This window comes from Andrena cerasifolii, chromosome 3 (assembly GCF_050908995.1).
Source record: "Andrena cerasifolii isolate SP2316 chromosome 3, iyAndCera1_principal, whole genome shotgun sequence".
Taxonomy (NCBI): Eukaryota; Metazoa; Arthropoda; class Insecta; order Hymenoptera; family Andrenidae; genus Andrena; species Andrena cerasifolii.
In genome coordinates, this window is record NC_135120.1 from 7,087,884 (window position 1) to 7,104,022 (window position 16,139).

At 39.2% G+C, this 16,139-nt stretch overlaps 1 protein-coding gene across 1 annotated transcript in view; it reads left to right on the forward strand.

Moving 5' to 3' along the window:
- Grd (GABA-gated ion channel) overlaps positions 1–14,883 on the forward strand; it is a 167,781-nt gene extending 152,898 nt beyond the window's left edge. The window contains exons 7-9 of the mRNA XM_076808592.1: positions 6,350–6,502; positions 9,519–9,778; positions 13,559–14,883. Of these exons, the coding sequence (XP_076664707.1) occupies positions 6,350–6,502; positions 9,519–9,778; positions 13,559–13,945 (800 nt within the window). The 3' untranslated portion in view covers positions 13,946–14,883. The remainder of the gene's footprint in view (positions 1–6,349; positions 6,503–9,518; positions 9,779–13,558) is intronic.
- The last annotated feature ends 1,256 nt before the right edge of the window (positions 14,884–16,139 follow it).

Sequence of the window (16,139 nt, forward strand, 5' to 3'; positions counted from 1 at the left end):
GATGTTATTTTCTAAAAAAAATGTCATTTTTGTAATTTTGTCTGGTTTCCCCCTAGCCAGAAGTATATTCTTCAAAATAAAAAAAGTTTCAGTCGAATCGGATAATAACTTTTGGAGATACAGGTTCCACCGATTTGGATCAATTTTTTGACGCCTTGACTTTAACGACTCCCCAGTGCCGTCTGCAATGATTAATTATAGAACAAAAAATATATTTCTATAATTTAAGATATCCTTAATACAATGCAAAAAGTTCCATTGAATTATATCTAGTAGTTTTCCTTTAATTAATTCCTAAATATCACCTATTTTTTGGGGCTATAGACCGGAAGGTCCCCTTAATACTCAACATGTCATCCTCCACATGTAATCATTAGGGTGGCCCTCATTTTCAACCTGCGATTTCTTTTGCTCTCACCCCCTAATATGATTCCATTTCATAAAGAAATAGTCCCTGAAAGAGATTATTGCAATCGGGCAACAGGAGAGGGTGCTAATCAGGCCTTAAAGTTTAAAATTCATCAATGGTTAGAATTTGACGAATTTCTCAAAAATGGTAAGCCCTATCAAAATGTTGTTCAAATAATAATAAAAGAACATTTAATTTTCTACAATTACTGTATATATAAGTTTTTCGTAGTTCCAACCATTTTTTAGATAATAGCGTTTGAATATACATAGAGAGGTCCACACTACGCAGACAATACGTCACGCCGTACAGGTAGGAAACGCGAAGTGCAGACCTCTCTATATTCAAACGCTATTATCTAAAAAATGGTTGGAAGCACAAAAAACTTATGTATACAGTAATTGTAGAAAATTAAATGCTCTTTTAATATTATTTGAACAACATTTCGATAGGGCTTACCATTTTTGAGAAATTCTTTAAATCCAAGCTATTGACGAATTCTAAACTTTGAGACCTGGTCGGCACCCTTTCCGTTTGTCCCATTGCAATAAACTTTTTCAGGGACTATTATTTCATCAAATGGCTGCGTTCCAGGGGGTGAGGACAAATAGATACAAAAAAAAATTTGACATGAATAAATAAGGGCCACCCTAGTAATCCTGTTTTAACTACATGTAACAGTTGCTCTGATCAAGTTTCGAACAAATATATGAAATTATAAACAATTCCATGTAAAATTCTAATCCTTAAAAATGGTTTGAAATTTCCTCTTCATATGAAGCAAGATGATAGATGGAGATGAAGATCTTTATATGATAATGTTGAAAAGTAAGTTACTTAAGAGTCATGAATGTTTATGAAGAAACAAAATTAGTGAAAAATGATCTGGACGAACGTGGTGTTATTTATAATCAGTCCCCTGGAAAAATGTGCAGTCCTTTAAGCAATTGTACCTTGAACACATTCTGTAAAAAATTAATTGCAAATTCGTTAGATTGAGTAGTACTGTTATTAAATACCTTTCCCTCAAGTAGAGAATAACCACTGCTTTTTATAAAATGAAAGTGTAGAAAGACAAATGAAAGTCCGATGTCTTCGCCAAGACAAATTGAAGGCGTGCTACGTGAGAGAACTTTTAATATCTTGATAAGAATTCTGGATAGGTACCCAAATGTTTGAATTTCTATTCTTCGCATTCCTGGGCGGTGATAGTGGCAGTAATGAAACGTAATAAGCAATTTAATTGTGCATTTCGCATATTTTGGTTTCTTTCAAACTTGTATTTTAAATCTTTAGCATAACCGATGAGGTATACCTGGTATTATCTTTACGTTGAATACTTTTAAAACATTTGGCTGTACACAAATGAATTTTTTTTAAGGTACAGAGAATTATAAATAAGTGCCCGTTTCATTTTGTAAAATTAATATTGGAATCGTTTACTTTAGTACCAGAATTTTATAAAATGTATACTGCAAATATATTGGATTTTTGGCATGGACATTTAGTAACAGTAATATATTAATTAATAGTCGTTAATACTGACACTTTCCGTAAGAGCTGTCTTACTATCGGTTATTAACTTTAGTCCTTCCTAAATGTATCACAATTATCCCTCACAAACACTGGAACTGCTTACTATCGAACTTATTAATTAATGATTAATTACACTACTCCTTTCAAAAAATTATAACTACAAGTACTAACCAAGTAAAAAAAAATAAATTTTATCAAGTTAATACTTCCTTGAGGAAGAATAAATGGAGCGTATTATCGAAATGAAAATATATTAAACCAAACTTTTATAAACAAAGTTAAAATATGAAATCGTAATCTAGACATAATGTAAACTATTTTAAGCTTCAAGTTAATGAATTAACCCGCAATTTATCGACGATACATGAAATTATTAGAAGTACCGGAAGCGGGGGAGACTTTGTGACTAATGGAGCGACTTTGTGAAAATAACAAATTCGCACCATAAACCCGGGTGATTTTACGATACTTTTAATATTTTTGAAATATCACACAAAAACCTATACATTATAATCCCGAACCAATACACTAGTGTAAACCAAAACAATGATTACCTACTTTCATAATTAAATGAGAACTAAAATTTGACAATAAAAAGTCACCCCCGCTTACGGTATACAAAATTGACGTAAAGCTTACCCGTTGAATTTAAAAAATTTGGAGAAACCCGACTGTAGAAAATAAATGATTTACGTATATACCTACACCACACATGCTGCATAAAAACCAGCAAATTGGGATTCCAAAAATTTCATTCGTACGTTCAATCAGTTATTCAAACACCTACCCCGCTTCTGGTGCATCACTCTCTGTGCCAACCTCATTGAAATAACTCCGCACCTTTTTAATTTCTAAACATTCACTAAGTGGATAAAAATTACTCCTCAAGAACGTTTCCAGAGCTACAAACAGACCCACCGCCATGTGTGTTATAAAAAAAAAATGAAAAAAAAATCTAACTAGAGAGAAATAGGAAGCAAAAAGCATAACGCACGAAAAATCGCCCGAGCGGAAGAGCATTGACAAGAAAACCAAGCGCGATTCCGATCGAAGGAACGAGGACTGCAAAGGGGAGAAATGGTCCTGTAACGACTGCAATGGAACTCGATTTGAAAGTTTCGCTGGTTACGCATTCCTTGGGAATATCGGCGCGAGGGATGAAGCGGGACTAGGAAGTGGCGTGAGGATTGAAACGGCCAGGAAGTGGTGTGAGAAAAAGGGGGGATGAAGAAAAGAGGAGGCAGTTTCTCCAGTCGAAAGTTGGCAGCTAGAGAAACGACGACTAATTGCAGCATCCTCCGGCAGAAAACCCGTCCCTCTTGCGTTTCCATTGTACACCCCCTCGACAGAGGGGAAGGGGAGTGGGGGGGCGGAGGGGAGGGGAAGACGTTGAGTCGCCGAGACACTTTGACTTTTAATTGGATTAGCATCGATTAATACTCTGCAAACAAGTGTCGCGTCGAGACCAGCCGTGATTGCACGCTGGAAGTCCGTCGAAGTCGTTTCGACTTATTTTCAGATCAACGTTTGCATGCCACGAACTAGGGCGCCCGTATATCGTTTCCGTTTACAAAACAAATCGAAACGCGAATTGAAATAACACGGGGATGCGCTGGAACGAAAAGGGAAGTAAATAGTGAAATTCAACGAAAGAATTTCATTCAATTTGTTTAATTATTTAGAGATCGGTATCGTCGAAATGGAAAAATAAATGGGCGTGTAGGTCGTGGCGATCGAAATGCATAATGGGCGATTTGTATTATAATGAATTCGTAATGTCAGAATGTAATGGTCTGTACGAAACACTCTGGAAAAAATATGCAGAATTAAAGGAAAATTGATAGGTACATACAGGGTCATCGTTTTATCCTGCAACCCGCGCTCGCGCGAACTTGTAAAATGGCAACAGCGCCTTAGGGACGCATTCCACTGCAACCATGTACCGGCCCAGCGGAGAGCTGCCAGCGACTGGTGGAAAGCAGTGATGCCCGAGCTCCGTAAATTTTAGGATGGTCTGTTTCAAATTAACGACGCAAAGAGCTATTGGGAATTTGCCGGCCCAGGTAATCGAGCCGCGCGCTCCGCTTTTGTGATCGGTTTACCACTCGCACCCCAGATTACTGTAATGAGGTTTGAAAATAATGTCCACTGATCTCGTACTCGTCCCAATTTCCAAAATTTTAGCTAGGACAGGGTTGACCAAGGTGCTATACCCTTGTATCGAGAGATTTTTCGCCACCTGCGTGTAAAAGCCACAATATTCTAGAAAAAAATTCAAACACCGCTCATAAAAAAGAAAACCAGAACAATAGATTTTGAGGTCTGCAGAACTAACACATAATTGAATAAATATTTAATTTCTCAAATTCTGAAAGTAATGATACAGAAACAAGTAGCCTATTGTTTACTAACACCACGAATTTTAAAAGTAGCATTAAATACAGTACCAAATAAACAGTTTGCAAAAGCTTTTTACAACAATTATGGTTAAAAAATTGATAGAAAAAAATTAAGTAAATGTAAAATATGTTAAATTATCCATCATTAAGAGGGAATAATTTTTTCTCATTTTTCGGCGCAAATTGCATTCCAATATCTTTTATGGTTCAAAAGTTATACGAAAAAGGCCCCAAATTTTTCAACCCTGAAATTCTGAATCTCGTCGCTCTTTGCGACGTTAATTTGAAAGAGACCATCCCAAAATTCTCGATGCTCGGGCATCACTGCTGTCCAGCGGTCGCTGGCAGCTCTCTGACCGCCGAGACGGTGCATGGCTGTAGTGGAATGCGTCCGCGAGGCGCTGTTGCCACTTCACCTGTTCGCGCGAGCGCGGGTTGCAGGACAAAACGCTGGCATACAGGGTTAGGTATCGCAAGGTAGTAGTCAAACTTTTCTCACATATTTGACAAATCGTTCTAGATCAAAAAGATTATACATATACAGGGGGGGGGGGGAGCATAATTTACAGTAAGTACAACCCACAAGGGAATGATTTATTTAGATATAAATGAAACATCCTTACTAATCCCTACTAATATATAAAAATGAAACGTTATCTGTTTGTTTGCCCGTCTTTCGCGCCTAAACTACTGAACAAATTCTAATGAGATTTGGAATGTACGTTACACACGTCCTAGATTAGATTATAGGCTATTTGTTATGGCTATTTTGTTTTGGAAACATAAATAATTCTCGGAAACATAAATAAACCGGATAACGGGTCAGCTAGTTTGAAATAAAATTCGTGGGACCAAATTTGGTTATCGTGACATTCTATTACTGATTATTTATACCCATGTAACGTACCGCTACGAACCGCCGTCAATTTTTCCTTTTTCTTACCACATTGATTGTTATTCTCTTTATATTATACCTAAGCCTTTCAGGGTTAGCAATAAGTTAGTATACCACGCTTGCGAGAGCACGTATGAACGGCGTGCGATCTAGCGGGAAGCGAAAGAACCTAGTGACGCGAACGCATGCGCAGTGCCATTCACTCGACAAGTGAATCGAGTGCGGACTAGGAGAGCAGATCGAGCGCGCGTGCGCAGAGCGTACGATCATCCGGACGCCGAATGAACCGCGACTGTGTATACAGTAATCGCCCGTTATGAGTTCGTCGAACGGGGCTGGCGGCGGACTCATAGTGGCTTGCAGACATTGGGCCTGATGAATAAAAACTAAGCAATTCCTTATTAGCAAAATCAATTCCTTAAAAAGCAATTACTTAAACAAACCAGGAATTTCTTACTTTCATATGAATAAAAATCATAAGGAATTGCTGGTTTTGCTAGACCGTATAAATAAATGGTAGTTCCTCGATTGTAAGCAATTCCTTAAAAAATTAAGGAAAAGCGATTCCTTTAAGCAATTCCTTGTCAGTTTAGGAATTCCTTCAAGACGAAGCAAATTCTTGTGTTTTTATTCACATGAATTTAAGCAATTCCTAGTAAAATATTAAGAAAAAGCAATTGCTTACACTTTATTCATTAGGCCCATTGTTCCGCGCGGCCAGTGGCGCGACTGAGGACACGAAAGCGTCGACACGAAGTAGCCGTCGGGTGCGAAAGAGAGAAAGCATGATACTTTGTCTCGCTCCGTCTTTCAGCTCGAGCTTGGGCCCGACCCGCGTGCGGGCCCCTCCAGCTGAAAGACGGAGCGAGACAAAGTATCATGCTTTCTCTCTTTCGTACCCGACGGCAACTTCGTGTCGACGCTTTCGTGTCCTCTCGCTCGTTGTCCGGTTCTCTCACTCTGGTCCGCAGGCTTCCAAGAAATGGTGGGGATAGTCGCCGGACTCTCAACGGGCGGAAAAAACGGACTCATAACGGGCGATTACTGTAATCAAAGGTTATAAATTCACAGTAAATGTTTGAATCTACCCAAAATATTATCTGATTCTAGCCGATTACTCGATGCTGCTGGTATACTTCCACCTACAAAGGCACATGGGTAATTTCCTCATACAAGTATACGGCCCCTGCGTTTTACTGGTTGTCCTGTCCTGGGTCTCCTTCTGGCTGAACCGCGAAGCCACTGCTGATCGCGTGTCACTTGGTGAGTTAACAATTGGGCCTAATTCACACATTGTTGACATTGTTCTGAGAGTGGTAAGCAAATAGTCAATTGTCAACACTTTTCGATTTAACGTCACTCGGAGCTGTCCTACTGCGCGCGCTATAATTTATATTAAAACTGTTTTTACACATAAATTTAAACAAAAATTATTGTAAAGTAGGTACCTGCATAGTTAGTTCTCTTGTCTTGTTCAAAATTGTTCGAGTATATTCAAGTACAAGTAGTTCTGGTCTGTTATGGCTTATAAAAAATATTCGAAAGATTTAGTACCTACATAATGGTAACGAGTAAATACATACTAGGGTAGCTATTTATCTCTTCGTTCTGTTATAATTAATATTCGGAAGTAAACGTAATTTTAATTTAAGAATACATAAGTATCTGCTGGCCGTATGTTTCGGAGCAAACTTATACCTGCCGCTGCTTCTTTGAGATTTCCGAACTATTTGTTGAGTCCAACTGCGTTTTTCAAATGGGATTGATACTCCTGAATATAGTGTAGTATGATGTAGTGGAGGTCTGCCCTTTACGGTGCAAATACCTCCTGAATTTCTGGGACCCGGGCAACAGCCGAGCGCGGGACTGTTACGTTGCTAACCACAGCATGGGCTGCGGGACTGTTACGTTGCTAACCACAGCATGAGCTGCGGGACTGTTACGTTGCTAACCACAGCATGGGCTGCGGGACTGTTACGTTGCTAACCACAGCATGGGCTGCGGGACTGTTACGTTGCTAACCACAGCATGGGCTGCGGGACTGTTACGTTGCTAACCACAGCATAGGTTGCGGGACTGTTACGTTGCTAACCACAGCATGGGCTGCGGAACTGTTACGTTGCTAACCACAGCATGGGCTGCGGGACTGTTACGTTGCTAACCACAGCATGGGCTGCGGGACTGTTACGTTGCTAACCACAGCATGGGCTGCGGGACTGTTACGTTGCTAACCACAGCATGGGCTGCGGGACTGTTACGTTGCTAACCACAGCATAGGTTGCGGGACTGTTACGTTGCTAACCACAGCATGGGCTGCGGAACTGTTACGTTGCTAACCACAGCATGGGCTGCGGGACTGTTACGTTGCTAACCACAGCATGGGCTGCGGGACTGATACGTTGCTAACCACAGCATGGGCTGCGGGACTATTACGTTGCTAACCACAGCATAGGTTGCGGGACTGTTACGTTGCTAACCACAGCATGGGCTGCGGGACTGATACGTTGCTAACCACAGCATGGGCTGCGGGACTGTTACGTTGCTAACCACAGCATAGGTTGCGGGACTGTTACGTTGCTAACCACAGCATGGGCTGCGGAACTGTTACGTTGCTAACCACAGCATGGGCTGCGGGACTGTTACGTTGCTAACCACAGCATGGGCTGCGGGACTGATACGTTGCTAACCACAGCATGGGCTGCGGGACTATTACGTTGCTAACCACAGCATGGGCTGCGGGACTGTTACGTTGCTAACCACAGCATGGGCTGCGGGAGAACTGCATGAGCGTGCGTCCACGTAGGCTCGTACATGGACACACACTCATGCAGTTCTCTCACAGCTCTCGCAACGGGTAGCATTGGAACAGCGCCCGGCTGTTGCCCGGGTCCCAGAACTTCAGGAGGTATTTGTACCGTAAAGGGCAGGCCTGATGTAGTGAAATATCAGAATGATTTTCGTCAGTATCACTCCAGTTTTCATAACATTTAAGACTTATGAAATAGTGTATTCGTAATAAAACTAGTATTATTACTAATGATTATAAAATAAGTAAAAAATCAACACTTGACTCGCCGTTCTTACGCGTAGGCATATAGGTACCCATAAGTTCACAGCTGCTACCAATTATTGCGTGTATGTACCTAAGCATTGAAACTCAATCATATTTAATATTAATTTTCGAGAGAAAAATATATAATTGAAAATTATTAATCTGTCTGTGTATGCCCACGAGCAACCCCACTACATTATACATCACGGATACACTAAACTAAACTCTATGTAGTGACTATATAAACAGTAGGACCCGTAAAAAACCATGTTTTCCTGCCACAGTGAACGTGTTGAACATTTTCCTCGATACCTTTATCAATTTACATAATATAAGTCACTTCTAATTCATTAACACAATTAATAAATTTGATAATATGCCAAATCATAGATAAAGTACCAGGTCAAATATTCTGAATTTATGTCGTACTCTATGCGTAGAACGCGCCTTTTTTTATCGTGGGGAAATCTTTAAAAGACTCCCCGACGTCTCCAAGGGAGGCCTTCATCGCCCTCCCGCGGTGGCGTCGGAGTAGTGTGAGACTTTTACTCACTGAAACTCCGCTGTGTAAATGTAATTGTCTTGCACAGCTACAATTACGAACTATGTAATTGTAATTGTATACGACAATTACATGTGGCAATTACAATTATAATTGTGGTCAACTGAATTAACGATTATACAAACTAATCCGGTATTGAATTCTATATTTCAATCGTAATTTGAAATTTGTAATTGATCACATTTTGCCCAACTCTGTCTACGGAGAGCAGTTTCTCCGCTGCCTCCCCCCAGAATGCGTAGAACGTGCCCAGTGCGTTATATAGTTTCCCAAGTGACAGATGTTCAACAATCGCTCCCAACTCACGGATACACTAAACTAAACTCTATGTAGTGACTATATAAACAGTACAACCCGTAAAAAAACATGTTCTCCTGCCACAGTGAACGTGTTGAACTTTTTCCTCGATACCTTTATCAATTTACATATAAGCCACTCCTAATAAAAAAAAAACTACATCACTACTTGATACAGGGTACATGGACGCGAAATAACAAAATTCAATTTAACACCAAACAAAAATGAAAAAAGGATTTCTGTCATTTGACATACATATAACACTTGAAGTAAAGTTTTACATGATAACAGTTGGTTGCACAAAGCAGATGTGACAACTTAATTTTCGAAATCCCAATTTTCCATGTTTGTCTAAAAATTTGTTTAAGGGATAACCACCGTGTTGACGATGACATTCCTGGGATTGGAGGCGCGAACTGACCTGCCGAAAGTTCCTTACCCCACTGCCTTGGACTTCTTCGTTTTCCTGTCGTTCGCCTTCATTTTTGCCACCATTATACAGTTCGCGGTGGTTCACTACTTCACGAAGTACGGCTCCGGCGAGTGTTACTTCAGCTCTGACCTAAGCGAAAGTGAGAGCTCCAGTGACGAGGAGCAAGTGGACACAGGATCGTTGAAGAAAAAACCGGTAATTTTCATTTTTTTTTCCGCCTTCAGATTCTTGAAAGCATTAGCGATTTATTTTACTTATTTTTTTTTGTTTCATTGTTCGCACGAAAATAATTCTCTGCTATTACAGTAAACAATTGTTGGAATTTAAATTACTGTCAACGTCTGAATTGTAACAATTATTTACTATAATAAAATAAAACTATTAAAAATCATTATTGTTTCAATTCTTCAGTTTTCAATTATTACCATTTACATACATATCTGCCAATAGAAATCTAAAGACAAATATTTCTCAACTTCTTTCCCCAATGATGATTTTCTATCATCTTTTTTTAAATATTTTAATTTACTTCTTAATTTACATATCAATAGAAATCTGAATTGCAATAACTCCTTACCAGAAGGAGCAAGGCCGTTCCTGAGTTTTGGCCGCCCAGGTGCAAAAGCAATATTGCCGCCCTTATTAATTTAATATTCTTTAATTAAGAATTTGATATGCAGTGTTTACTTTTATATTTATATATACATACATCATAATTATTATTATTATTAGTCAAAATTTTACATATAATAAACGGCTTGCGGCCGCCCCTATGTTTAGCCGCCCAGGTGCGGAGGCACCTTCTGCGCCCCCGCCAGGAACGGTCCTGAGAAGGAGAAGTAATCACTCTATATACGTGGCGCAATAATAGCTTTTAATTGCGCTTAGAAAGCTACAAGTACGAATAGTTGAAGGAGAGCTTTGGAAGAATTTGTTCGAGGCTCCATTGTCCTGGCATCGTTCCACCCGGCTATATCGACAAACCTTTCTATTTCCGGTAAAAATTGAAATCGTTGCTCTGCCAACGTGACAATCTATCGAATCTATAGCGCACCCTTTCGTATTTGGTTTACTGCTTCGCGAATATGCATACGTGAGAGTTTTATAGCGACCCTTAAAACGGAGTTGATCTAGAAACAGGGGCGGATCCAGAGGGGGGCTATAGGGGCGATCGTCCCCCCCCCCAAAATTAATAAAATAGAAAAATATTATGACACTGTGTACTATCCTGTTTAAGTAATTAATGTGAGTATAATTATTTAAGTTATAGTGTCAGATAGAGATATTAAAATATAAATTACGAGCAAATTTTAAATCTTGTAAAAGAAGGTTAAAAAATGTACTTATGTACTTTTACATATTTCGCCCCCTCCAAGAAAGGCTCCTGAATCCGCCACTGTCTAGAAACCAAGGAACATCCCCTCGCTGCGTGATATTGCGAAACTATGGTTACTGATCTTGTTGCTTCTTCCGTTTCCGATTTTGGCACCGAGTCAGAGCTATTTCTCATTCGAATTTTCGTCTCTGTCTCTGTATGTAAAAATAACATTGTGCAGTTACTGTAGTGCACGTCATCTATCACCAGTAAGTTGACTGCACGAATTCCTACACGCTTTCATATGCACATGTGTTACGTATAATCAAAGAACGATATAAGAAACGCAAAATAACGAAAGATGATATCTACTCGATTCGTTCATTTACACTCACACAGTAAAGGGAATACATTTTGTCGACTTTCCATATAAAGAAAAGCGTACTTATGAAATGAATGTGAATTATAAGTGAATATCTGTCATGTTGACTATAAAGAGGACGCAGATTTTTCAAGTAGATTTGGGTTGATGCGGAGTATACTGTGATTGATTTAAACGAGTACGTTACCAAGCCTGAATCAGATGGAGTTTGTTTTGAAAAAGGCTAAATAAATTGGATATAAGATATTCTCATTGAAGCACAAAAATATATATCTATATTCATTACGTATTTCGATGAGATAGGAAAATATTTCAAACAAAGAATAAAATTGAATATATAATTTTTTACACAAAATACAAACATTTAATTCCACATATGATATATGTTATGCAATTGGAAGTGTTTCAACGAACCTAAAGTCGGTCAACGGAATAATTACGAACATTTCAGGATTTATTTTTTCATTTCGAGTCTGTGAATAATAATATTGCAGGGAAGTAAATCTAATAAAATTAAATTGAAAAATCGTACATTCTAACATCAACGTGTGGAGAATCTAATGAATTCTCCACACTTGATTCATAGATGTGGATAATATTTTTTTAAATACATACTTCTAAACAATTAATGGATTAAGGCGTAGAGAATTCCATTTGAAGAAATTAGGATTCATGAAAACGTTGAAGCATATTAAAAGTGTAACCCTTGCAGAAAAATAAGGCCCAGAAATTGTTACTTCGACATTTGTAACCACATGTTTACTTTTAGTAGGTATACAGGGTCAGCGTTTTATCCTGCAACCCGCGCTCGCGCGAACAGGTAAAATGGCAACAGCGCCTCACGGACGCATTCCACTACGACCATGCACCGGCCCAGCGGAGAGCTGCCAGCAACCGCTGGACGACAGCAGTGATGCCAGAGCTTCGAGAATTTTGGGATGATCTCTTTCAAATTAACGTCGCAAAGAGCACCGAGATTCAGAATTTCCCGGCCCGGGTTGAAAAATTTGGGGCCTTTTTCGTATAACTTTTGCACTATAAAAGATATTGGAATGCAATTTGCACCGAAAATGAGAAAAATTATTCCCTCTTAATGATGGATAATTTAACATATTTTATATTTACTTAATTTGTTTCTATCAATTTTTTAACCATAATTGTTGTAAAAAGCTTTTGCAAACTGTTTATTTGTTACTGTATTTAATGCTGCTTTTAAAATTCGTGGTGTTGATAAACAATAGGCTAGTTGTTTCTGTATCATTACTTTCAGAATTTGAGAAATTAAATATTTATTCAATTATGTATTAATTCTGCAGACCTCAGAATCTATTATTCTGGTTTTCTTTTTTTATGATTTTATCCTTAATGCAGTGCATACCTAGATCAGATGTAAGGGGTAGCTAATGGGACGTGTCTTTGACTGTAGCGGTGATTGAATTTTTTTTCTAGAATTTTGTGTCTGAATGTTTTAGCTACTCAACGCCACACCTATACCGGCTTACGTTAATGTAATTTTTCACAGGTGGCGAAAAATCTCTCCGTACAAGGGTATAGCGCCGCGGTGAACCCTGTCGTAGCTAAAAATTTTAAAACGGTACGAGATCAGTCGACATTATTTTCTAACCTGATTACAATAATCTGGGGTGCGGGTGGTAACCCGATCATAAAAGCGGAGCGCGCGGCTCGATTACCTGGGCCGGGTAATTCCCAATAGCTATTTGCGTCGTTAATTTGAAAGAGGCCATCCTAAAATTTTCGGAGCTCGGGCATCACTGCTTTCCACCAGTCGCTGGCAGCTCTCCGCTGGGCCAGTGCATGGTCATAGTAGAACGCGTCCGTGAGGCGCTGTTGCCATTTTACAAGTTCGCGCGAGCGCGGGTTGCAGGCTAAAACGCTGACCCTGTATCTATCCCTTATTTGGTAAGCTAGTTAATTTTTTATCATCATTTTATCACTTTGCCCACTATGAAAAATCATATTGAACTCAAATTTTACATACATGTTCATTGATTTTTGCATACTATACACAAATTGTTTTATGTTCATGCAAACAATAGTGCTTCAAAAATATTATATTAAAGGGTGCTTATAAGCAAGTTCAAAAAAGCAAAAGAGGGTTGTTTTTTCATTACTATATTTTTCATTACCGTCGCCCTAAAGTGGTGTGAAGTCACTCCCTGGAAAAAAGTCTGCGGACGATCTCCATTATTCTCAACACCGACGCCCCTCATAGAATTAGTGCCAATGACTCGTTGAACGAAAGACAACTCTATTCCAGGTGTCACAGGTCCACAGAAAGGGTTCAGGAAGTTCAACGGCCAGAGGACATCCCAGTCGAAGTTTCACGATGAACGACGACGGTATGATCGAGGTGATACCGTTGTCAGCGATCCCAGAGCCTAGCAGGGACCCTGCGCTGGGCCACTGGCCGATGTCCTGCGTGGCCTGCAGCCCACCCCCGCGACAGCCGCCCCCAGCCAAGAAGACATCCGGCAGGAGACGACGCAGGAGAACGCCGAGGTACAACTCGGTTTCGAAGATCGATCGCGCAAGTCGCGTCGTCTTTCCCTTATTCTTCCTGGCAATCAACGTGTTCTATTGGTACGCCTATCTGTCGAGGAGCGAGCGTATAAACTATTACAACGCGAACCCGAACGGTACGTGAGACGAGGCGGTCGGTTGAATGGGAACACCGATCTCGTCGGGAAGAATCGAAATGTCCGTCTTATTGGTCGACCAATTTACAGTACTTTAGGTGAGCATGTACGTAACAGAAATTATTTCGTCGCGGCAGGGAGATGGATAATGAGGCTTGCAAAGGATACAGTTGTAGACGAAAATAGTGGCTGCCCTTTGCGTACAGTATCGGCCATGATCTGCCAAAATAAGTGTTATCCGACGTAACGCCCGAAATACTGGATTTTTCAAGTAACGTTGAAGAGAATATTCTTTTGCACTTTTTGCGAAAGGATCTAACTGAATGGAGATATTATTATTGTTTTAGTTTTACAATGAGTTTATAGTAAATTTGAATTTTTTTAATACTGTGGTGTACACTTTTGCTGTCTTCTCATTAGCCAAAGAGCATGACGCAACTCGATTTATGTAGGTATCACTTGAACAGTAGTTGGAATAAGAAATTTATTTATTTGTTCTTTTAATAATTGTCAATTTTAATTTCGAGTATTGGTTGCGAACGAAAAGTGAAGAAAATTGGAGCCTGTCATTTAAATTGTATTAAAATGTATCTTTATAAAATTATCATCTCAGAATTTCATAAAATTTAAATACAAAATTAATAAGCTTTCAGTTCCTTAAGGTCATAGTATGTATATGGCATCTTACAGTGTTTCATTAAAAAAATCATGTTCACCTTGTTGTCACTTTAAAGGCAAGAATATCATTCTCATTCAGGTAGATTCCACGTGAAAAGTAGAAAAGTGTTTTCCTGTACCATCATGTCCTACAATCAATAGTTTAGGCGTTACTTCAAACGACATTCATTGGTAAAGACTGTACAATGGGGATGACTATGTATTAAAATTTTTCTGATATTAATTTCGAAATTTTAGTTGCCTGACTTTATTTTCATTTACTTTACAATCATTATATTACAGGACAGATGGAAATCTATACTTATCCATATGCAACTCTCTAAATATTTATTTTGGAAACTGCAGGTAACTAAGTAGAATAATATTACTAAACGAAACTTTCTCTTCACTGCCGACATCGTCAGACATCGGTATTTTCAGTGAGAAATACACTAACTGAACGATATCTGAAACTTAGGCCGGTATTCATAGTCGCTACTTATTTTTAAGCAAATGCTTAAGCATGCGGTATCCTTTACTAGCTACTAGCTTAGTAGAGGATGCCGCTTGCTTAAGCATTTGCTTAAAAATATGTAGCGACTATGAATACCGGCCATAGAAACGATTTTATTTGTATTGGCAAAGAAATCTACCACCGCGGGAACGGTGGCGCTAGTGTACCATAACAAATATGGACGACGCAAGTATACCTTTTACCACAGTGTAATAGATAGGTGTTCCGACTCTGTACCTTTTATCCCAGCCATTTTGTGTGCCGATTTCTATTTAGTTCCCCTGGCCGCCGCGAGAGGCGTCGTGACTTAGAAGCCATATACATATGTGTTAATGAGATTGCAGTATTAGAGGTTTTAATGGTATTACTGGGCTTGCCAGAAAAAATCCTACGCGTAATGGAGGGGGAACATGCCACGCATGCGCGTGATGACGCTGTCATTTGACTGAACCTTGGCGTCGATTTGTTTGACGTCAAGGGGTCATCATGCGCATGCGTGGCGTGTTCCCCTTCCACTACGAGTAGGAATTCCATACCCGGCCTGTATATATATGTAAATGCCTTTACAACAGCCACGAAATCTGCCGGCCGCCAGAAGAACTAAGATGAAAAAATCACACATTCTGGATAGGAGTCGGAACACCTGTCTATTACACCGTGCCTTTTACTATATGTTTATATGGATCCAGTAGTATAAAAGTTTATTTCAGAGTTATTTCTTGCAGTAAAAATGTTGACAATGCATTTAGACACAATTTTGGAATATGTAAAAGTGTATGTAATGTGAACAATTTTAGTTGCTCCACTTCTTGACACTTTTATGAAAATTTAAATTGAGATTATTTTTCATTGTAACGTTACAATTTGTTACACAGCATTTATTTCTGCATACAGTTCGTCGATACTGTGAAAATTGGTAGACCGCAATAAATTGTATACTTGCGTCAGCCATTACTACTAGTTCGCGTACCGACCGCTAGTGTCGCATACTAATCTTCTACTCCCAATAAGGTCTTGTCTGCATTTTTTCT